General features: G+C 40.9%; 1 protein-coding gene across 1 annotated transcript in view; it reads right to left on the reverse strand.

Annotated features, from left to right (window-relative positions):
• Positions 1–725: 725 nt before the first annotated feature.
• Positions 726–25,075, reverse strand: part of LOC136857989 (anionic trypsin-2) — a 204,428-nt gene continuing 180,078 nt past the window's right edge. The window contains exon 7 of the mRNA XM_068225745.1: positions 726–1,393. Coding sequence (XP_068081846.1) covers positions 1,205–1,393 — 189 coding nt within the window. The 3' untranslated portion in view covers positions 726–1,204. The remainder of the gene's footprint in view (positions 1,394–25,075) is intronic.

A 25,075-nucleotide genomic window follows, 5' to 3' on the forward strand; every position in this document is an offset into this window, starting at 1 on the left:
ATGCATATATGCCCATTTCCACATCTCATCAAGACTGTGAATTTTGAATTGTATTTACGTTCTTGAATACTACGAAGAATATTTCAAGACTTCTTCTCGTATATTCCTACAGCTAAGTGAACTAATTTCTTACAACAAATGTGTTTTAACTGCACTACCATGAGTCAAAATGGTGTTACATGTTGATGGGAACCGAATTAAGGGGTTTCCAGAGGTTTTCATTTGTTAAATAGTAGCAATATCTGCAGACAACCATTTTCGTGGATGCGGAGAATATCTTGTATATCTGCCAAAAGCTATTTTATGTCTCTTAAGTGGAGGGATGTAGTCATTATTGTGTATTTCTATGGCAGTTGGTAGTATGGTGTGTTGTATGCAGATGAAAAGAGGTGTGTTAAGACGTTCCTTCCCTCAGTGAGCCAGAAGGTGCTAATACAGATCAGTCTGCCTAGCCCACTGAAATCCACACCTCCACTGTCACATGCACAAATCACTCTAAATAGGGACTGGCTGTATAATGAACCCTTGGATCTGGATATTCAGCTATAAAATATACATTACCTCACGTTTGTTGATAACATGCCATGATATTCCTCTCTACAGGGTCGCTTACGGTCCTTTCTTCACTTGCTGACATATCCTACAGGTGTTCAGGATTTCTTAACTACTTTGAATTAAAGGCTGGTATAGGCTAGTTGAATGATTTATTAAATGCACGAGAGGAAATTAAGTGAACGTAATAATCACATTATTACTGTTGGAATAAACCTGGATGGCTTCTTGAATTAAAATTAAGTGTAATTATTAAATTAAATCTTGCAAATGAATAAATAAATTGTGGTTCCAAAGTTCAGGAGATTCACCTAACCGTCTGAAGGGCGACTTTAATGGTAAACAATTCCTTACAGTTAGTATCATTGACGAACACGAAAACACAGTCCCCGCGTCAGAAAAATTAACCATACGCAGTAAAATCCTTGACCCTACCCGGAATCGAACTCAAAGCCCTCTGAACCGAAGGCCAGTGCGCCGACCTTTTTATATATGTTTATTAAATAGGAAAGTGAAGGAATATAAGATGTGCCTATAATTGTTTTTATTAGATTGGAATGTGCGTTTATATCAAATTAGAAAGTGGAGGAAAGTAAAAAAGTCAATAAATGACCATTTTTACACATTTATAATTTAAGAAAGTAGCATGTTTTCATTCAGGAAAAAATGAAGAATTTTCCCAACCATCATCAAAGCTTTTGGCAAGAGTCATCTTGATCCAGTCCTTGTAGTATGCCACCTCAGTGTACACTCCTGGATATTTGGGAAGGGCGCAGTCATTGCCCCAAGATACGATACCGGTCAAGAGGCCTCCACACTGTAAAGGTCCACCAGAATCACCCTGGAAGTACATAATATGATGTCATTAAGAAGGACACATTCAAGGAAAACAGTGGGGATGCTTCCATATTTATGTTATCACGATGGGAAATTGAGGACAAAAGATGGGAAGGGATGAAAGTGCCGAAATATAAAAAATGTGGGGTTTTCTTGTTTTTGTTTTTTGTAATAGGGGGATGTATTAGCCATGCCGCATATGGTGGTCATTAGTTTGGTTGGTACGAAGTTCAACAAGTAGTGCCACAGCCCAATGTGCCCAGCTGAGTTTGGTGGAGAAGGGTGAATGTGCCAGCGTCTCGTGCTGCAATTCTTCTGTGCTGTCTATTGTGTCAGTGAGCTATAACTCATGCATTTCCTAATTTCTGAACCACTTACTTAAAGAAATGAAATTTATAGAAGCTAAATATTGTATGTAATTGTATGAAATGTATTGGATGTGGTATAGCCTATTTGCTTTGCAAAGGCCGTAGGTAGTCATTAATTCCAGGTCTCCAATGGTAGAGAAGGATGAATGTGCCACTGTTCTCCGGAACTCAATTATTGGCGTTTACTTGAAAACATGTTTCTGGCACTTTCATCCGTTTCCATCTTTAGTCCTCAATTTCAACTTCCCTAATAGGAGCGTAAGGAAAATGAAACACTTCAACAATCACTGAACTTCTTAAAGGATAAAAGCATGATGCATGGGCAGATTGTTGTCCATCCAGTACCAATGTGTGTGCGTGTGTGTGTGTGCGTGCGTGTGTGTGTTAAAAGAGAATTTGAATGACACTGTAAAAATTGTTAAATTTTTTCGCCTGTCAAGCACTCAAGCTAGAAGTTTTAAATTCTTAGAGCTGTTATTGGTAAAAGATGATCAATAAGAAGCGCATTACGCAAAACAGGACGTTGGTGACCTACTCGCTGTTCCATCTAAGCCACTGGCCACTGAGCCGGAGTTAATTTATGGTAGTGTGGCCAGTTCGTTTCTGCTCCTCCTCTAGCCAACAGGACTCCATCAACCCATCCAAGTGATGACCAAGCCCAATATTGCTTGAATTCTCAAATCTCTTGCGATCCGCTGTTTCTGCCCCTGTGAATGAAGGTGGTAGATCCCCAGTACCCTCCACTTTTTGTAAGAGGTGACTGAAAGAAAACTCAGGTGGTGGTGACTACAAATTTAAGCGGAAGTACAATTAGGCAGCCATTCTCTATATAACATTAATCAGAGAGAAAGAAATGGAAGAGATCCGGCACTTCGAAACATGACGGTATCGGCCAAAGAAAGACAAGGGCCACGAAGGGCGTGAAAGTGAAAGAAACCCTAGCCCTCGGAAACCTAATGGTGTCTGGGTGGGAAAAGAACAAATGTTGACCAAGGAAGGTCGGATAGGATAGATGAAAGTGAGGAGCCTAGCACAAGTAAGTGGAAGCAATGCCAGGACTCAGCTAAGGGCCCCCAGGTCATCGACCCACGCTCCAAAGTTCAGCGCCCCTGGGGCCCCTGTTTGTCGCCCCTTAGGATATGCAGTGAATACCGTGGGTATTATTCTACCGCCCCCACCCTCAGGGGGGAAAGAAGACTCAAAGGGCTTTCAACTCACTAGGGTCGTCTGAGATGAAGTCGTGTGATTGCGGGGTAAGGGGTGAGAGTGGGGCTGCCGCGTATGCGCTTGTCTCAAGTCTCAAAGCCTGACAATAAACATCTGCTCCTTCCGCGGGAACTCTTGTAAATTGAAGTGCTGTTGTGTTCAAAGTGGTAGTGCAATTGTGTTTCAGATACACATTTCCTATGATCATAAGTGACGTATAACGAACAGTTTAATAATGAACATGGATCTGTTTCTTCTGTCACGACTGTTTGTAATGAGTATAATACCGGTATCTGTTACTCCTCCTGTACCTACAAACTGCCACGGCTTCTCGTCAGCGTGTGTTGGCGACCACGTGTCCCCTACCTGAGTCTGGCATTGTTTCCACTTACTTGTGCCCATCTCTTCACTTTTAACCTTTCCTATCCGATCTTTCTTCATCAGCACTAGGCCTAGGGTGTCTTGCATTTCCACATCTTCTGTGGTCTTTTTCTTTCTTTTCCCTATTCAAAGGATCAGAATTCTTCCTTTTTTCCTCCGATTAATTTTAACAGATGGTGACTGCCTGGTTGTACTTCCTCTTACAACAACCTTCTGCAACACCACTACCACAGTTCACCCGGGAAAATCCCGATAGATTCACATCTAATGGTTTATATGTAGATTGACAGACAAATTAGAGTTGACGGCAAACTCAAGCGAGACGCACATAGCGAGCTGATAAGAACGTCTCTACTGGCCCTTCCCTCTGAAGACAGCCTCTGTTCTCTTCAACAAGAAATGATTAGGAAGTATTCTTACTATCGTAAAACTGTAGAAATCAATTATTTGCTCTTCGCGAAGACTTTGCTCAGAAGAGATACACGTCCGACCATACCCACGACTCTTCTAAACAAAGACAAAAGGTTTGACCTTCAAAATCAGTTGATCGTTGTTCCATTGATATGATAATCTCGTTTCTCATCAAATGGCTCACGATGCTCTATTAAACTCCAAGTAGGAATTGATAGCGTCGTATATGCTCCAAGTCACATGTTTCATACTTGCCCGTCCGTGAGTTGTAGACTAAACAATATAAGGTCATCAGACAGATTTGGAGAGAGGTGGCCAGGATGAATATTGTTATGAATAAAAGTCTATGTTATCGATCTAATGTCTGCTCCGTAGCGTAACGGTTAGCACGACTAGCTGTCGTACTCGGGGTTCCGGTTTCGATTCGTGGCGCTGCCATAAATTTAAGAATGTCAGGAGGTCTGATATGTGGTTAAAATTGTGCATGTAGCTCACTGAAAAAGAGCTGTACGAGACTACTTAAGACCCACACATATACACACAAAATAATTCCCTAATAATTATTGGCTATTTACGAAGTATTTAGTCTTCACAGGTGGTGGTGGTGATTATTGTTTTAAGATGAAGTACAACTAGGCAACCATCCTCTATATACACTGACTGACAGAAGAAGGAGTGGTTCGAAAGGGATGAAAGTTGGGGAAAAAACAGAGACGGCACGGACGAATAATTGATGTTTATTTCAAACCTATATGCAGGTTACACAATGCGCACGGCATCGACTCAGTAGGATGTAGGACCACCGCGAGCGGCGATGCACGCAGAAACACGTCGAGATACAGAGTCAATAAGAGTGCGGATGGTGTCCTGAGGGATGGTTCTCCATTCTCTGTCAACCATTTGCCACAGTTGGTCGTCCGTACGAGGCTGGGGCAGAGTTTGCAAACGGCGTCCAATGAGATCCCACACGTGTTCGATTGGTGAGAGATCCGGAGAGTACGCTGGCCACGGAAGCATCTGTACACCTCGTAGAGCCTGTTGGGAGATGCAAGCAGTGTGTGGGCGGGCATTATCCTGCTGAAACAGAGCATTGGGCAGCCCCTGAAGGTACGGGAGTGCCACCGGCCGCAGCACATGCTGCACGTAGCGGTGGGCATTTAACGTGCCTTGAATACGCACTAGAGGTGACGTGGAATCATACGCAATAGTGCCCCAAACCATGATGCCGCGTTGTCTAGCGGTAGGGCGCTCCACAGTTACTGCCGGATTTGACCTTTCTCCACGCCGACGCCACACTCGTCTGCGGTGACTATCACTGACAGAACAGAAGCGTGACTCATCGGAGAACACGACGTTCCGCCATTCCCTCATCCAAGTCGCTCTAGCCCGGCACCATGCCGGCACCATGCCAGGCGTGCACGTCTATGCTGTGGAGTCAATGGTAGTCTTCTGAGCGGACGCCGGGAGTGCAGGCCTCCTTCAAACAATCGACGGGAAATTGTTCTGGTCGATATTGGAACAGCCAGGGTGTCTTGCACATGCTGAAGAATGGCGGTTGACGTGGCGTGCGGGGCTGCCACCGCTTGGCGGCGGATGCGCCGATCCTCGCGTGCTGACGTCACTCGGGCTGCGCCTGAACCCCTCGCACGTGCCACATGTCCCTGCGCCAACCATCTTCGCCACAGGCGCTGCACCGTGGACACATCCCTATGGGTATCGGCTGCGATTTGACGAAGCGACCAACCTGCCCTTCTCAGCTCGATCACCATACTCCTCGTAAAGTCGTCTGTCTGCTGGAAATACCTCCGTTGACGGCGGCCTGGCATTCTTAGCTATACACGTGTCCTGTGGCACACGACAACACGTTCTACAATGACTGTCGGCTGAGAAATCACGGTACGAAGTGGGCCATTCGCCAACGCCGTGTCCCATTTATCGTTCGCTACGTGCGCAGTACAGCGGCGCATTTCACATCATGAGCATACCTCAGTGACGTCAGTCTACCCTGCAATTGGCATAAAGTTCTGACCACTCCTTCTTGGTGTTGCATTTGCTCTGTCAGTCAGTGTAAAACTAATCACAGAGAAAAAATGGAAGGGGTCCGACAATTCAAAAAATGAAGGTATCAGCCAAAGAAAGACAAGGACTACAAAGGGCATAAAAATGAGTCTCCCTAGGCCTCGAGTGCTCTAATACCGTCGGGGTCGGAAAAGAACATGAGTTCACCAAGGGAGGTCGGATAGGATAGATGAAAGTGAGGAGCCTAGCACAAGTGGAAGGAATGCCAGGACTCAGCAAAGAGCCCCGTGTTCGCCATCCAACGCTCCAAAGTTCAGAGCCCCTGGGGCCCCTTTTAGTCGCCTCTTACGACAGGCCGATGTACCGTGTGTGTTATTCTACATCACGTCTCCGACTAGACAGTGTTTACCTGGAACCGAGTGCCTTTTTAAGAGCGCACCTTTCACTCACTTCGCACGCTCAGTCACCCCACTCAACAGCTTCGCACACACAGATTCGAACACACAGTCTGTTAGCAATCATGACGCATGACGACTGTTGCTTGGCTCGACTCCAGACTAGTCCGTCACCACACAGTCAGCACAATGAATTCAATTATCTCATAATCGTCGTGACCACTCCACACAGTGATCTACTCGGCATAATTACTCGGCAAGACGATAACGCAGCGCCGCTAAACAACATTGACCACACTTTAACATTACTTACCGTCGTACTCTTGCAGTACACTCAGCGACAACAACCACGACGAGCGCTGTTACTGTTTATATATCTTCATTTCTACTCATTACACTAGTTTAGGTAAGCACATTATAATATAGAAACACCAGCTTCATCACATACATTCTTTTATTACCAGCTGTTGACCACAACTATCACACACACCAAGCAGTTCAAACCTTCAAAGAACAAAGCAAACCAAGATGAACCACTCGACGCAATTTACCTGAGTTGCCAACACATAACCTTAATCTTATTTTCTTATAACTACTACAAGATATATATACATGGCATCTTATTTTTATTTTTATGTGAAAATCACAACATTCCAACACTTCTCCTTTTCTCATAAATATAAAACAACTACACTTCAATCAGTTATCCTCTCATTGCAATCCTATAAGCCTACAGAAACTCTCAAGCTTGTTGCTTGATAAATTCTTTGTGAACAAGTCTGCAGCATTTTCCTCCGATGCTACATATACAAACTCAATGAACCCCTTTTTACTAGTTCTATTTTTATTGACTTAAGTTTATTACTTTCCCTATATCTTTAATCCCTAACTCATCTGCCAACCTTATTTTAACCATCTTAACAACTTCTATGTCACCTATTACAATTATGTTGTCAGCATACTTGCCAATGATACAACACTCCTTTACATACACACATGGCTCTTTGACACATCTCTTAAAATGTAGTCTTCTAATTATAGCATCAACACAAGCATTGCAGTCTTTACTCGAATTAGGTAGTCCATAGATACCTTTCTTCAATTTATATACATAGTTTTGGACATATTTTCCTACGAACAATCCTGGTTGTTCCATCTATACAGTACATCACCATTTAAGTAAGCACTAGTTACATGTAGATGTTCTACAGTCCAACCTTTACGTACTGCAATACCTATAAATAGTCTCATTGTTTTCCTCTTTATAACAGGACTAAATGTTTCATCATAACTAAGGTTCATCTGTCTCTTAGAACCTTGGGCAACCAACCTGGCCTTATATTTCTGAATGTTATCCTCATTGTCATATTTCAATGCAAACATATGCAAACATCCACTTAGAACTAATTACCTTGATATTATCCGGTCTTTTTACAATTTCCCAAACATCCTTATTTCTCATCTCATTGATCTCCACCTTCATGGCTTCCATCCAGTTATCAGACTCTTGGCTTGACATAACCTCCTCAACTGTTCTAGGTTCCACTACACTCACATGTCTAACTTCCATCACTGTCTTACAATCTGCACTAGTCTTACCTTTCCTCTGTCTTATTGACCTCAGATTATTCCCTGGCTCTTGTATTGCTATAGAACCAAACTCTAGCTTTTCCTCTCCGGTCGCTGATTCCTCCATCCTCCCCTGTGTCTAACTCAGTCCCTAATTTTATCTCTGGAGTATGTCAAAGTATGTTTCACTAACACTCTGCCTTTGGTACATTTATCTTTTCTAAGATATCAGTTCCAGGAATTTTCACCTTAAAGGGAAATATCTGCTCCTCAAAAACCGCACTTCTTCTCATTATTACGTTTTTCCTTTCAAGACTCCATAATCTACATCCATCTTTAGTACCTGCCTCGTACCCTATCATAACGCATGACTCTGCTCTGGGATCTAACTTCCTGCTGTCTGCTGTCACAGCCCACGCCTGACATCCAAATACTTTTAATCTATTTCTTCCTCATCTAACTTTCTACTGAACCACAGTTCATACGGTATCTGAACATTTATTGCTGAGGATGGGCACCTCTTTCTTAAATACACTGCAGTCATTGCCGCTTCTCCCCAAAATGCTTTTAATAACCCAGACTGGATCAATAAACATCTAACAGTATCAAACATCGTTCTAATCTGCCTCTCTGCTAATCCATTTTGTTGTGGAGTGTACGGAACAGACCTCCTATGAGTAATACCACATTTTTGCAATTGTGCTTGAAACCCGCTACATGTGTATTCTGTACCATTGTTAGATTGCACTACCTTAATTCCTACACCATGTAACTTTTCTGCCTTTGCCTGATAGCTATTAAACAACCTCCAACACTTCATCCTTGTTTTCACACACACAGCCACATTATATCTGGAGTATTCATCAACCATAGTTACAAAATATTGATCTTTCCCGAGTGATGGTGGACTAATTTTTCCAATTACATCAGTGTGCACAACATCAAGTGGTTTTTCTCCCTTACGCTCAGAAGAGCTTCAACGATTAAATTTTTATTTCTTGATATTTTTAAACTCCATTGAAATTGAAACTGTATTCCGGATCCAAATGTTCACCCTCAATGGAGGACGAACGATTAATTTCTTTAATACATCTCTCTCTCTCTCTTGTTACTTAGTTTCCCATGAATGCATACACCAGTGTTAATATCATTACTCCTTTTCTATTCTAACATAGGCAGTTTAAACAAAGCTTCAGAATGTGCATGTCCATATCTCTCATGCCACAACCTAACCTGCCCAATACATTTAAATGTTACATTGTTATTACATTCTTGATCTATTATTTGGCCACAATCACTCACAGCTACAATATAATTTCTTCCCTCTATCTGCACTGCATACACATCATTCCTCCTGTTTGCAATAAACAATGTTTAATCTCAATTCTTATCCACAACCACTGCTTACTCTCCTGCAAATCCTATTTTGAAACCTTTGCTGGTTAACTTACAACTGATATTAAATTTGCACCCAAGTTTGGTACATACAACACATCTGTAAATGTAATTAACCGAGCTCGATAGCTGCAGTCACTTAAGTGCAGCCAGTATCCAGTAATCGGGAGATAGTGGGTTCGAACCCCACTGTCGGCAGTCCTGAAGATGGTTTTCCGTGGTTTCTCATTTTCACACCAGGCAAATGCTGGAGCAGTACCTTAATTAAGGCCACGGCCGCTTCCTTCCCATTCCTAGGCCTTTCCTATTCCATCGTCGCTGTAAGACACATCTGTGTCAGTGCGACGTCAAGCAAATAGCAGAAAAGAACGTAACTGTCCATTCTGTTGATATTTTAATTTCACTTTACCTACAGTATACCCCTAGCATCCAGCTTACTGTTATCTCCTATTTCTACATTCCCAGTTACATTTATTGACATGTCTATAAACATCTCCTCTGTTGGACACATATGATGGGACGCACATGAATCGAACAGGCAATCTCTAATTTTCTCAGTTCCTACAGAAACTACCATGCACATTACTTTATCTACTACATGTATAATTTCTGAGCGTACCGCTTTTCCACTTGCATTCACTGATTTACTCTCCCGTGATGATTCGTCACTCTTCATTGTTGAACATACTTTACAATAATGTCCTGACGTACCACAATTGGAGCACTTTTGAGTACTGCGACAATATTTAGGTACATGTCCCTGTTTACCGCCATTGTAGCAACTATACTGTTTTCCTCGTCCCACGTCTTCTTTCTTGATATATCGCTTCAGGGTGCGAAATCGGGATAAAATGGTGGGGGTGGGGGGGAGTATCATAGGGCTTAACTACTAGTGTTTATTTCAAGCAAGCAGTACCCGGCCAAGGAGGGGTATGCAATTCCCTTGTGAGTAAATTACCCCCTCCACCTGAAAAATGTAAATTTAAATGTTTTTGTTTGAATTCTGTTGTTATAACAAGAATGCTATCCAATGAAAAATTATTTCCGGGTTTCAAATGGACTTGACAGAGGTAAACGTGAAAAATAGGCTGCATGTGTAGAGTTGCCACCGCTGCGTTGGTTTATTGCTCAAGGTCTGGCAGTCATCCTATTATTTCTATCTTATGTGTAATATTGTTGATGTGTTTATGAAAATGTGAAAAACATTGATTTCAGTAGATAAATATATGTGTTACATTTTGCTCATTTTATAATGAAATAATACCCCCTGGGCAATTTTAGTGGGGTGGGACCTTTGAGACAAAATCATGTGTGGGGGGAGAGGGGGTAAACCCTCCCTTCCCCCCCCCCCGCCGCGATTCTGCACCCTGTTTAGCTTATGTTGAACAACCATGGCTTGAGCTTCATCTCCTCACGTTTTCCAGTGTCGTAAGACTTTCCTCCATTTTTCTGAAATTTCCTTTTGCTTTTCTCAGTGAGTAATCTCGCCTTCACCTTCGAGATTGTCAGTTTCGCCAAATCAGCTTCCAAGAAAGGTATACAACCTGCATATTCCTCTGTAAGATTTCCGATGATCATTCCTGCAACTTCTTGATCTGTGAAAGCGTATCCGGCTTTACTCGTTCTCCACAGTTGATTTATTTTTGCGAAGTATTCTTGAACACTCATGTCCTTAGGCTTCACAAAATGAGTTAACTCTTTCAGGGTCATCGCACCATTCATTAGCCCTCCGTCATTACACAACTCGTCGAGTTTTCCCATGACTTTTTCGCTGATTCAATATCTGCAATGTCACTTTCAAAATGTTCTCCCACATATTTGAAAATAACCCTAACGCGATCACATTGTTTCGCGCTCGTCGTCTCGTTTCTTTCTGAGGCAGTTGACAACCTGACGTATCATCATACCCTATTACTGATTCTCACACATCTTTCAACAACAGCTCTTGTTTCACCTTCAATGCCCACAAAAATAGTTCTCCACTGTAAGCTTAGCCAGATTCATACTCAGTGTTCTTCCACCGGTCCACGAGGTCGCCATTTTCCCCGTCAATAATGTCACAACTTGCTTCGTCCGTTAATTCTCACCGGGCGAGTTGGCCGTGCAGTTAGGAGCGCGCAGCGGTGAGCTCGCATCCGGGAGATAGTGGGTTCGAACCCCACTGTCGGCAGCCCTGATGATGGTTTTCCGTGGTTTCCCATTTTCACACCAGGCACGTGTTGGGGCTGTACCTTAATTAAAGCCACGGCCGCTTCTTTCCCACTCCTAAACATTTCCTGTCCCATCGTCGCCATAAGTCCTATCTGTGTCAGTTCTACGTGAAGCAAATAGCGTTAATTCTCGTTACTCAATTTCAACTTATATTGTCCGGAATGTACTGCGGCGTTCTGAGTCTCTAGCACTCTGGAGCTCTTCATTTATACGAATTACAATGGTGTAGGTAAGCAAATTATACCATAGAAACACCAGCTTCATCACATAGACCCTTTTATTACCAGCTGTTGACTTCAACTATCACACACACCAAGCAGTTCAAACGTTCTAAGAACAAAGCAAACCAAGATGAACCACTCGACGCAATTTACCTGAGTTGCCAACACATAACCTTAATGTTTATTTTCTTATAAGTACTACAAGAGATATATATATATATATATATATATATATATATATATGCATGACATCTTATTTTTATTTTTATGAGAAAATCACATCATTCCAACAGTTACTTCTCACCCACTACAACAACAACTGCTGTTCTGCTCCAAAACATAATCACAACAACAAAGTACTGCTATCCAGCTCCACAACATAACAACAACAACGACAAACTATTGCTGCCCAGCTCCACAACATAACGACAACAACAAACTCCAATACTACTACTGACACTGACACTCCGACGACAGACAACACTTCTGCTGTCCAACTTCTCTACACTAACTCTCATTCGCGGCTAACCTCCTTTTAATACCCTGGTAACGGAGTACTAGAATCTTCAAGATTCGGCCAGAGTAGCGTTCCGGAAAGGTTCACGGGGAAAACAAACGAAATCACGCAGTCTGGGTGTTCACCGGTCTGATTTACTCGTCTCTTCTAGGAAATACCGAAGGGGGCTTGGACAGGGCTGATGGTTGCTGGGAGTACCAGTGGACTGGCATGTTTAGCCAATGGATACCCTGACAAAGACACGTGGAATGTCGTATACTCAATGGTGTGATAGTGGGGGCAATTTGTCCTTGTTTGTACCTAAACTAAGATCAATTCTTGTGGACAATACATGACACGGTTTTTATACCGTGTTAGCGGAGGGTCTTAGCAATTCCGTCTTGTGGTATATGGATACATAGGGAATGTAGGCACTTTATTCTGTGAGGTTTGTTTATTCTTCCTTCTGGAATGCAGGGCTCGATTAATCTGTACATCGTTGTGCAGAACATGACACCGAAAGTGCCAATCTCGTTCTAGATAGCTGTTCGTTCACAAATTCGTTTCGTGACTGTCGTGATACTACCCTGTGTGGTGGTAAGAATCTGCATGGTGATAGTGATTTGTGCGAGTAGTCTTGCGGTAAACATTGTGTCATACGGAGCCGTGAGGGTGCTTGACACTAGAACCGTCCAAGAAAGGATTTCATCCATCCGATTCCATGTCCACTGTGAATTTAGATGGTCTAGGAACTGGTAAAGTTTCTCAGGAATTCTGTCTACACCACAAAGATATAATTCGCATATCTCCACCAAATCACTGGTTTGACGGACGCGGATTGATTAACCATGTCTGATTAATTCCTCTGGCACGAGGGCTGGGCGTTTCTGTTTATCTTACTACCAGGTGTATGCGTAAGTCTTTTCCGGATTCACTAAGAGATGGCGCCAGCGAACAGTACGCAGCAAATGGATTTGACACATACGTCAGTTTGTTCGTGTGACATTAACCTACCAAAACACACAAACTGAGTCCGCCAAACACTAGCATCTGTGTTGTATCGTTCAGTGGTCATGTCGACGTTTGTGCCTGAAAAAGAACATTTGCGGCACGCATTGCTTTTCTTATTTAATCAAAAGGAAAAAGTCGTGGAAAGTCATCGTTTGATGGTAGAAACATACCGTGAACACGTTTCATGGATTAGAACATGTGAGAGACATGGTTTCGACAATGTAAGACCATGTTTTGTGTCTGGTGGGACCAGAGCGGTGTTGTGTATTATGAACTCTTGAAGTCTGGTGAAACCGTTAATGCACAACGCTATGGCCAACTAATGATTAATTTAAATCACGTATTCTCGTAAAACAACCGGAATGGGCCAGAAGACATCGCAAAGTGATTTTGTTACACGATAATGCGGCGTGTCACACAGCAAAACCAGTGAAAGACACCTTTAAATCGCTCAGATGGGGCATCCTTCCGCACCCGCCGTACTTTCGCGACCTGGCGCAATATGACTATCACCTCTTCGCACCAATGGGGCACGCGTTCGCAGATCAGCACTTCAGCAATTTCGAGGAATTTGGAAAATGGCTCGACGAATGGTTTGCCGCCAAAAAACAAACAGTTTTTCTGCCATTGTATTCATAACTTACCTGAAAGAGGGGCGAAGTGTGTAGAAGCCGATGGCCAATGAATAAACAAAAAAATGAATTTCCCTTGAAAATGACATATTTTCTTTACCACAAAAACCGGCAAAAACTTATGCACAACCTGGTACACACGACTTCATACACACAAGTCATGATCAGTTATAAGTATCAACCACCACCGAAACATGCAAAAGTGAATACTTACCCTTATAACTAATGTTCGGATGTAAAGAAAAATACTTCTTTCCTGAGGTCATTTTACCCGAAATATGAAAAATAAGATTGAATTACGAGTCCCTGACCACGTTGAAAGCAATTTAATATTGCATGTAAATACATATTGCGGCCAGTTATATTGATTTGGTCATTTTTTTTTCGCAGTTTAGTGATATAAGGTAACATTTCGTGACATTTTGAACATTTTAGTTTTAGTTGAAGCACCGTTTTTGACAAGGTATATGTTATTGCGTTGACTTTCAAACACACTATGATTAATGTTCAAACGCATTATTATTGTTGTTTGCATGAAGGAGCTATACCAAATCTGTGGAGAGTTGCTATAGTAGCCCCCGTGTATAAAGGAATGTGTGATAGACATAAAGCTGAAAATTACAGGCCAGTCAGTTTAACATGCATTGCATGTAAGCTTTAGGTACGCATCTATATATTTAAAAAAATATGAAAATTAAAGTCAGTCAGTCCAGCCATTTTATCCGGTCGATTTCCTTCATTTTTTAACTGAAAGGTATTCATACACAGATTTGTCATCAGGTACTATAAATCACTTGATTTCCGCCTTCCTCAAATTATTTGATTTTTCAATTTTTTGTCTCTTGAAGCAATGATATCTTTGGTTCTAACTGAGGTACGGAGTTCATTTTGACCTAAGAACACTCAGTGGATCAAGCTCTTTCATTTCAGCTCTTATCTATTCAAATTGGTCGATTCTGAGGAAAGTTATGAGTGCACATTCAATTTGACGCCTCATTTCTTCAACTTTTGTTCTCATTGAAGCAAACATATCTTTCGTTCTAATTGAGGTTCTGTACCATTCTGTTTAACCATGGGAATGGATATTTAACGCAGTAAATAATATTGCGCAATATGACGCCGCTTGTGAGGGCGTGATGCTATACAGAGCGCGGGAATTCAGAAGGTAATTCCCTAGGCAGGGTGTGGCTGTGTACGAGTCAGAAAGGATATATGTGGAAGAGAGAAAGAGAGATAAGATTTTGTTATGGGAAGTCCCAGCGCCACCCTAACAATATTTTGAGCGGGAGCAGACAGGTTCGCCACACCACAGGAATTGAGCCATAATTCTCATATTTGGAGGTTTCCCAGGATAGCAAAAGGATGGGAATTATCACTAGAATTTTACGAAGCGAAAGGTACGTCAAAGTCTATTAACATATAATTAAATCAATAAATACGTAGCAAGCCGAACCACCGTGGGAAGATCTTTAGTGGCCACATTCCAGACTCAAGTTGTTTCTCGGGGCATTCCCTAGCATCGTTTGGTTTGGTGCTTCCTGTAAGAGCTGAGAGATGAGGAGGAGGGCATTCATTCAACGATCACATTGCTGCTCGTGCGCGTCGCGTCTGCCTAGATTGCGCCAGAAACCTTTTTGTTCAGGACAAAGACAGTGAGTAATTAGTGCAGTGCGCTAACTTTGATTCAGTGGATCAGTGATCTATAAAGTTACATGTGGTAGATTCATAGGTGTGACGATATTTAGATACTTATCAGCGAGGTCGTGTGTGGCTAATTCATTGGCAACAAAAGAACGCTGTACTTATAGACGTCAATAAGAAGCGGTATGGGCGAAGGTCGCGAGGTGCAGAGGAAGTGCGGACAATAGGCTAAGGAGGTCTATATTCATTCTCTGATAGACTTGTGAATCCGAATTAGGCGGGCATGAAAACACGATAAGTGAGTAGATAGGTTCGAGGGCTGAAAACAGATAGTGATTTAGTGCACAAGTTAGTGAGTATACGGTTATACGAGAATAGAGGACAAGGAGTTGTAATGTTGCAGAGTGTTAGAACTGTATGCTAGCTCCAACCTTAAATAAAGGTCCGGAATGATGTTTTGTAATTAAAGTAGGCATCTCATTGTAGTAAGAGGCCGAGACGTGTTCCAAGAGACGTGAGGTGCAAGATCTTTAGAACGTGGCTTCGAGAAGACGCTACCTTGAACGAGGCATCCCTCAAGAAGACAGCACCATGGACCAGCGGTACGTGGAAACCGGACTCCAAGGATCGACCCTGGACGAGACCACTACCATGATGGGCTAAAACATTATAGCCTACCCAGATGGGGAGAGGAGGAGGTCATCATAATGAGATAAGTGAACCATAGTCCTAGGCATGCAATAGAACTGGGGAGTTACGCAGAAATGGAAGGATTAAACGTGTAAATATTAACATAGGATTTGATTGTAGCCTATCAGGCTGCGTATTAAGGTTGTTTTGATGTATTTATAGTGTAAGGGTAGATATATTTTTTTCCTCTATATGTAATGCAGACAATGATGTAACTTAATAACGCGGCAAGATGTAGTGTGCGTAGTTGGTATGAGCTGTTTTAGAGCGATAGACCAGATATTTTTCTTTGTGTCGGTCGTTGGATACGTTTCCCTTATATGTTAGGGCCACTTAGAGTAATTATCATTTCATTATCTGGGGAAGGGCAGGCATATCTGCGTAATGTAGATGTGCATGCTGACTGTATTGGATTATATGCATGGCTCTATCTATGCTACTTTGATGAACATTAATCTATTAACGTAGGCGGAAACATTAACACTATTTTGGGCTCTGTGCTACTCTGCCAAACACGGGCTTGAACCTCTGACCCCAAGGTTACTGTATACTCGTTGCATAATTGGCCGTGATGACCTTACGGGGTTGAATAGTTGAATACTTTATATAATGTAATTGAGGCCCGCGGTGGTCTATTAATGAAGTCGGATACGTAGGGTGAGATGTGTTTTTCCTCACTTATTTTTGTGACCATTCCTTCGCTATTTGTAGAAGTATATAAGCCCCTTTGTGAAGAGAGCTCTGCGAGCGCGAGATGTAGGGTACGAGGCCACAGGCAGTAGTTTGTTTACAATTTTTTTGTGATGGGGGCGAGGCGCTTGGCGAGACAGTAGAGGTCAACGTACGGCGTGCACTGGGGTAGGTGCAGCCATCTTTAAATCGCCCGGGTGAAGAACATTCTTCCTTTGGCAGAGAGGCGTTTGGGGGGCAGAGTCGCCTCATTTATTTGATTTTTACCTCTCTTTCTTTTTTTTGTTGTTTCGCATTCTTATTGAGGCGTATTTTACTTATGTTATTCTGGCACTATGTAATGGGTAGTGGTAGTCCATCTGTTGACACAGTTTTTGCTTGGTGGACATGAGTTCACGCCGATGTATATATGTAGAATATGCCTGTAGAGTAGCTTATCTGAGACGTCTTTGACATTTGTTCTGCTGCCATTTATGTGTCTATACCCAAAAGGGGAGAGAACTTTTAACAGTAGCTCTATTTCTGCGGAGTATCCCTAATTCTACCATCATGTACTTTTATGTCGTAGGCATAGTGGTGCTGTTTCCGTGTAGGGGACACATCCGTTTTTTTCCTGGTTCACAGATCTACAACTTCAGCACAACGTCATCACGCAAAATGTGTTTTCTTTGTTTTCTTTTAAAATTGTAGATGTGAACCCTTGAGGCACTTATTTTGGCACTACAGGTGCAATTATTGTAAATACCCTAATTTTTCTAATATACTGACTTATGCTCAAAATTCATATCGTAGCGAAAGTGTTCCTCATTCAGTAGTTTACTGTAATTGTATTATTCCCCATAATCCTCTCGTCACAAGAAGCCAGTCAACAACCTTCCTGCCGACTGCAGTTGAGCTGGTGCCCGTATGTAATAACAGATGAGCAGGTAAGTATGATCCTGCAGTGTTGTTGTGCCCTGTAGGGTACATTAAGCAGTTCGTTTTGGTCTAAAAACACTCAGCGGATCAAGCGCTGTCCTTTTAAGTAATAACTACTTAAATTGGTAGATTCTGAGAAATGTTATGAGTACATTTGTCTCCATGACGAAGATATTTGAAGGACTTTTAAACAGTTCGGCGGGTAGTGTTGTACCAAGGAACGTTTAATTCAATTTCTGCGTGTGGTATATTTTCAAGTGTTTTATTGACATAATATTACATTCTATTACCACAGCAGATCATGTGCTTGATTTCATTAACTCGAAACTTTGCAAATACATTCATGAGGATAGTAACGAACAACACCACACTTTGTACATTGCGGGCGGAGCCAGCCGGAAACTGCTAGTACTTTCTGATTAAATTAGATGTGTTTGTGAAATTAATAACTGGTTCGATAGAAGGCAGTTCGGGTTTTGGAACGGTCATTCCACTGAAGCTCAACTTCTAGGATTCCAGGAAGGTATAGCAGATATCTTGGATTCGGGAGGACTGTATCGCGATTGACCTGTCTAAAGCATTTGATAGGGTGGATCATGGGAGACGACTGGCAAAAAAGAGTGCAATTGGACTAGACAAAAGAGTGACTGAATGGGTTGCTATATTTCTAGAAAATAGATCTAGGGCCGATGACCTTCGATGTTAGGCCCCTTAAAACAACAACCAAGAAAATAGATCTCAGAGAATTAGAGTAGATGAAGCTTTATCTGATCCTGTAATAATTAAGAGGGGAAATCCTCAAGGCAGTATAATTGGACATTTATGTTTTCTAAGAAGTGGAATCAGAGATAAGGCACTTTGCAGAAGACGTTATTCTGTACAGAATAATAAATAAGTTACAAGATTGTGAGCAACTGCAAAATGACCTCGATAATGTTGTGAGATGGATAGCAGGCAATAGTATAGTTGTAAAGGGGGTTAAAAGTCAGGTTGTGTGTTTCACCAATAGGAAAAGTCATCTCAGTTTTAATTACTGCGTTGATGAGTGAAAGTTCCTTTTGGGGATTATTGTAAGTATCTGGGTGTTAAAATAAGGAAATATCTTCATAGAGGTAATCACATAAATATGATTGTAAAAAAATGGTACAGATCTCTGTACATGGTTATGAGGGTACTTATGGGTTGTAGTAAAAATGAAAATGATAGGGCATATAAGTCTCTGATAAGACCCCCAACTAGAGTATGGTTCCAGTGTATGGGACCCACACCAGGATTACTTGATTCAAGAACTGGAAAAAATCCAAAGAAAAGCAGTTCGATTTGTCTGGGTGATATCCGACATAAGAGCAGCGTTACAAAAATGTTGCAAAGTTTGGGCTGGGAAGACTTGGGAGAAATGAGACGAGCTGCTCGACTAAGTGGTATGTTCCGAGGTGTCGGTGGAGAGATGGGGTGGAATGTCAAGCCTTCTCGGAAAGAATGAAATCCTACTGGAAAAACAAGAAGAACCCACAGAAGAACTGATTGAGTTACTGTACTTGCTTAACGTCTTCCAATATTGGGACAATTCGCTAATGATAATAATTAGAATAAAGATGATGATGATGATGATGATGATGATGATGATGATGATGATGATGATGATGATGTCCGCCTCTTTGGTGTAGTGGTTAGTGTAATTAGCTGCCACTCCCGGAGGCCGGGGTTTGATTCCCGACTCTGCCACGAAATTTGATAAACGATACGAGAGCTGGAACTGGGTCCACTCAGCCTTGGGAGATCAACGGAGTAAGAGTTCGATTCCCACCTCAGCTATCATCAAAGTGGTTTATCGTGGTTTCCCACTTCTCCTCCAGGCAAACGTCGGGATGATACCTAAGGCCACGGCCGCTTCCTTTCCTCTTCCTTGTCTATCCACTCCAATATCCCCCCCCTACAGCATAGCCGGTGAAGCCGCCTGGGTTAGGTACTGGTCCTCCGTCTCAATTTTATCCTCGACTCAAAATCTCACGTTCCAGGACACTGCCCTTGACATCGTAGAGGTGGGATCCCTCGCTGAGTCCGAGGGATAAACCAACCCTACACGGTGAACGGATTAAGAAATAATAATAATAATAATAATAATAATAATAATAATAATAATAATAATAATAATAATAATAATAATACGCCTCGGATTTTTATTTCAAATTATGACAATATTTCTGTTACTTTTTCAAAATGTACAGTCGAAGGTTCCACCTTTACAATACTGAAAAGAGAATATGTTTAATTAACAATTAACAAATATCGGTACATGTTTCGTCCATCTTAGTGGACATCATCAGCCGAAATTGTAAGAATAAGTAGAATAGACAAAGACAAATACGCATTAAAATATGATTCGGATTACCGAATACGTCAGTTAAAATGCATGTTAAAATCTTTGTTTGGAGAATGTTCTTAAAATGCTAGAGCACAAATGTTTGGTTCTGTTAAAATGAAGGGAAACATATTAAACACACGTGATAGTTCCAATAGAATACGAGAATCGAGCTCTTCTTGTTGGCGTGATGATATACTTAGGTTATGAGGCAGGCGGAATATTTGGCTGTAAGTTCATACATGGAGAAATGGTGTTGTAGCTGAGTATCCTTAGAACGAAAACGATGGCTATTAGCAACGTTAAAAGGTAGGCAAAGTTGAAGCATCTTAAAATTACAAGTGAAATTGAATTAATATGCGATGCATGTGACTAAATGCAGATGGCATGAGGGTGGGGGATATATTTATAAAAATACACCGCCCCTTTTGCAATCCTCGCATTGTGTCCAGTGAATGTGAGGCGACCGCACGTCATTCAGACTAACATTATAAACTTGTTGGGGAGATTAAGTCCCCAGGTAGGGAAGGTAGTTTTGGTCAAAGTGAAGATAGACTGGAAGGCAAATTGACGTTATTCCGAAATGTGGAACCACCATGTAGATTCACATCCAGGCAACAGACGGTCATTATAATGCTGAAATCCTGCAGTTGAATTAGAAATTATCATTGATTTACTTTACTGCTTGTGCGGATCGGTGATTCGAGGAACTTGTTCGGTTCGTGAGGAAGAGAACGTGCGAAGGGCATTAATTTTATGTCGTTTTTTTCAGGTGAACGATATCAAATAAAAACGAAAGGAAGATTATGTTTTGTAAAGCCACTATCTGTCGAGTTGGCTAGACAAGGAATTGAGAAAGGCTGGTGAGCCTGTTATGATGCAAGGCCACATACGAGTTCTAGGTACGTCAACTACCATTTTAAGTGTATTTGTTTATTTAATTATGTCACCATTTTATTTGTTTATCTGTGACTCATTTTGGTCACCTTTCTATTTCGTGAAAATGTCAGAGGAATACAAATAAAGGTCATTTTATGTTTCTTGGATAATAGGGAGAGCCGTGAAACTAGCGTGTGAAATGTTGTACAGTAGTAGATTTAATGGCTGTAAGACGAATATAATGTCTAGAGCGAAGTATCATTCCCGTATATTTATTTCCTATATTTGTTGCTTGCCCAAGTTAAAATATTAATTTATCACGAAATTCTGCTCAGTGTAAAGATACAGTTCCTATAAGTGTAATCCGTAGTTTACCATTTAGAGCAGTTGCGTAGTGATGATGGGATGCCAGCTGTTGCGGAAAGCACACCATCCTACGTTCGAAGCTGTAAATTTGTCAAGGGAAGGCACGAGGAGAAAATGGTGTGTGTGATTTGTGGAAGGGAAGTATTATTCCAATGGTCTGTTAAAATTTGTGTAGAACTGACGAGAGAAAAATAACAGTAAAATTTGTGTAAGTGAAGTTGTGAGATTCGGTTTTGGAAATATTTTGTCAAATTCAGATATGAGAGGAGGGATGGTTAGTTTGTCAAAGATTGTTTTATGCAACAACACAGTGGAACACATAAGAGAGTTATTCCATATTATTGTCGTGTAGATAATTTGTGATAGCAAGTGGTTCAAGTCTTGCAGAGATAGAAAGGAATGTGGATCAGGTTGTTGAAATCCTGTACTGTTGAAGATACTTTGTACCGGAATTTTAATTGCAGGGAACCCGAGGATTTATTTTGTATAATTTAACGATATGGGGATATGGTCATCCCATAGTTAGGATCCCACGCGAAACCGTAGGACCATGATGGATAATAATATTTCAAGTGACATTTTAAATTAAATCTCTCTTCTGTGTTGGTCAAGAATTGTATTTCATGCGAGTTGTCAGCGAGGCGAGGTTTTCATTTGATACACTTCAAGATAACGTGTGTGTGTGTGTTTCTTCAGGGATAGCGAGAAGAGGTCTTCTTTCCAGGTAATAAGCCACCCGTGTTTTTCGGCGGTCGAGCCAGTCCATTGTCATAAAGAAACTGTAACTGAGATTTTGTCATTTATAATAAATGTTTGGAATTATATTTCATTATTTAAGAAGAGAGTCGTTTGGTAGAGAACTTGAGATTCATTATCGGTGCGACGGAAATGACACGATGTTATGTTATGTTGTGAAGAAGCATTTTCTGGGTGTCAAAATTTGAGAATCGTAGTGATATTGCTTCGTGTTGTTGAGGGTTGTCCAAAGTTTTGCGATTATTTTATTTGAATGTCATGATATCTTGTCAATCCATAGAGTTCGTGATGGATGATTATTTGTTGTTATTATTGTTGTTGGCTTCCAAGGCACAAATGTAGGTTCATATTATATGAGGTCATGCTTGTGGAGCACACGGGGTGCAGTAGTCCTCCCTAGAGTTGGGTGAAGTGCATTACGAGATTTGAGTCTCATCGGCCTGAAATCATATCGAAGGAGATGCCGGAATTAGTCTGAAGGATAACCGTAGGCATTATAAGTGATTTGACGTGGGTTGTTTATTTTTGCCTCGTGTGTACATTTATGGAGATTATATGATTTAAGGTTCGGATTATCCTACCTAATGTCTTCATTATTAGTGTTATTATTACTTGTTGAGTGACATCATGAAATAAATAAATGTTACCGGTAATTATGACAAGGTCTTTCACCTTCCAGCTGCGGAACAAGAAAAGTATGAGTATAAACCAATAGTAAATCAATATGTTCTTCAAAGGAATGTTTCTGGTAAACATGTCCACGTGATAACGAAAATTTAATTGAAACACTTCGAGAGTTTAAAGAAACTACTTCGTCCGGGATAGATAAATTTGTTTTTAATTAGGTTTATGAGGTTACTTCATTTATTAATTTATTAACTTCAGTGGAACCGTATTTTGTGAATTTGCTTAAAACTAAGTGACTAACTTGATAATTAATTCTGGAAATCTTCGTTTTATTTGCTGGTAAATTTCAACTGATTAACGTAACGATTAAGGGGACATGTCCGATGGCAAGGGACTTTACTGCCACAAGTGTTGTGAGCGTTTGTTGTTGTTGTTGTTTTGATTTCGATTTGTTGAGCATCAGATGTGTTGGGGTTTATTAATGTGGAAACCTTGGTCATCAACTACTTTAACTTAATTCTCTTCAGCCTTCAGCTTAGAAGTTTGGATGGTCATGGGGTCATCAACCTCAGTGACTTAGATTAGGGTCATCTGGCATTATAACATAAGTTCTGTTGCGGTCAAAATCCACAATGACTTCAACGTAAATCACAAAGTTAGATGTCAGTCCATGACATAGTTGCAGGTCACATCGGTTCAATAAAGAGTCCATGCCGTACACGCACTTGAACCTACTGTACTGTAGACTACTGTAGACAAGCAAGAAGTAATCTGAGCAAATTTATTACTCCGCTAAACTACATACCACAGCCACGTAATAGTTATATGTAGTTGTATCGTACCTAGTTTTGTACGATATGTTTCTCATGTTTCAGATTATATAAATTGAAATATCTTTCTTTATTTTATTAGTAAACATTTTGAATATGGACAATAATATATTTACATAATCTGTGCAAAATATGTCAAGTGATATTAAAAACTAAACTGTAAGTGCTGAAACTGTGGTCATAAGTCGTTCGACAGGATTGGGCGTGAACAATAAGTTATTTACAGAATCTGTGCAAATATGTCAAGCGATATTAGGAACTAAACTATAAGTGCTGACTCTGTGGTAAAGATCGTTCGACAGGAACAATAAAATGAGTTTCAACAATACTATTCTCGGCGCTTCTGGAGATGTAGAACGAATTTGGTAAGTCTACTTTTATGATAAATAATTTTCCAGTATATACAAGTGGCCAGTCCATATACAGTTGTAAGAGAGAGATGTTTCATCCTAGCAAAGAAAAGTTAAAATTACATAAATCATGTTTTAATATAATATTTTATCAGCTCGCTCCCCTTACAATATTATATGGGCCTCTATCAAAACGATATGACATTATGAATATTTGTAACTAGGTATGCCTTTCATAATAATATTAGCCACTTATTTTCTCTTAATACTGTATGTTATAAATAACAAGTAGCATTAGAAACTATTATAGCATTGTGAACGTTCAATTATAACACTGAGCCTGTAATTCTGTCCACAATACACTCAACTCGAGAAAAGTGTTAATCCTTAGTTTTGAAACGCTCAAGCAGAGGGAGGATGAGACTAAATATCAGGGGCGGTGCGTGGTATTGTTGCAGGGTTGCACAGCTCGCAATAATTTTACACTTTATTTGTCGTCCTTTATTCTAATGTTTCAGTTTAATAAACCTAACATATATTCAAAAACATATTAGAAACAACCACCTTTGTACTAATGCTTCGTAACGAACCAACAAACGCCGCTGGCTTCGAATCGAACTCCGTAGGTTTGCTTTCCTACGGCAACTCCCAAGCGGACCACACGGCGCGATGAACCTCAGCAGCGACGAGCCTTAAGGCCGGTCTCCACTGATTAACATTTAACAACAACATGTTAAATGTTAACTGGTGACACCATCAACATGTTAAATGTTAAATGTTGAAAACTGTTTCATTTAACATTGTGTCCACACTTAATAAACATGTTAAACTTAACTTTCTTTGTTTATATGTAGGTAGTTCATCATATCGGTTTGCGGTAATAAATTTAGGTGGTGTCTAGTATTTTCAAACAAGGACAATGGACTCAGATGAAAAAGATTTGGCCTTTGTTATTGCCACTGTTTCTTCTTGTTATGATTTACAAATGCAGTTTTATTAGACACATGTCCTCTCCTCATCCTGCTCATTGCTTCAAAAGCAAAACACTATGAAGTATAAACTTCGTCCGTTCCCGTCCCCCGACTTCAGACTTTTTCTGATTTTTTGCTATACTCGACTCTACTGGGAGCGGAGGTACGCTAGGTTTTTTCCGATGCACTCGCGGGAATAATTATAATATAGAGTTCCTGGAAACTGTCGGCTTTCTACGCTTTATCTCTGTATTTCTTTGATGAGACATCCCACAAACAAGGCCTTTCTAT

This window comes from Anabrus simplex, chromosome 1, assembly GCF_040414725.1.
Source record: "Anabrus simplex isolate iqAnaSimp1 chromosome 1, ASM4041472v1, whole genome shotgun sequence".
Lineage (NCBI taxonomy): Eukaryota > Metazoa > Arthropoda > Insecta > Orthoptera > Tettigoniidae > Anabrus > Anabrus simplex.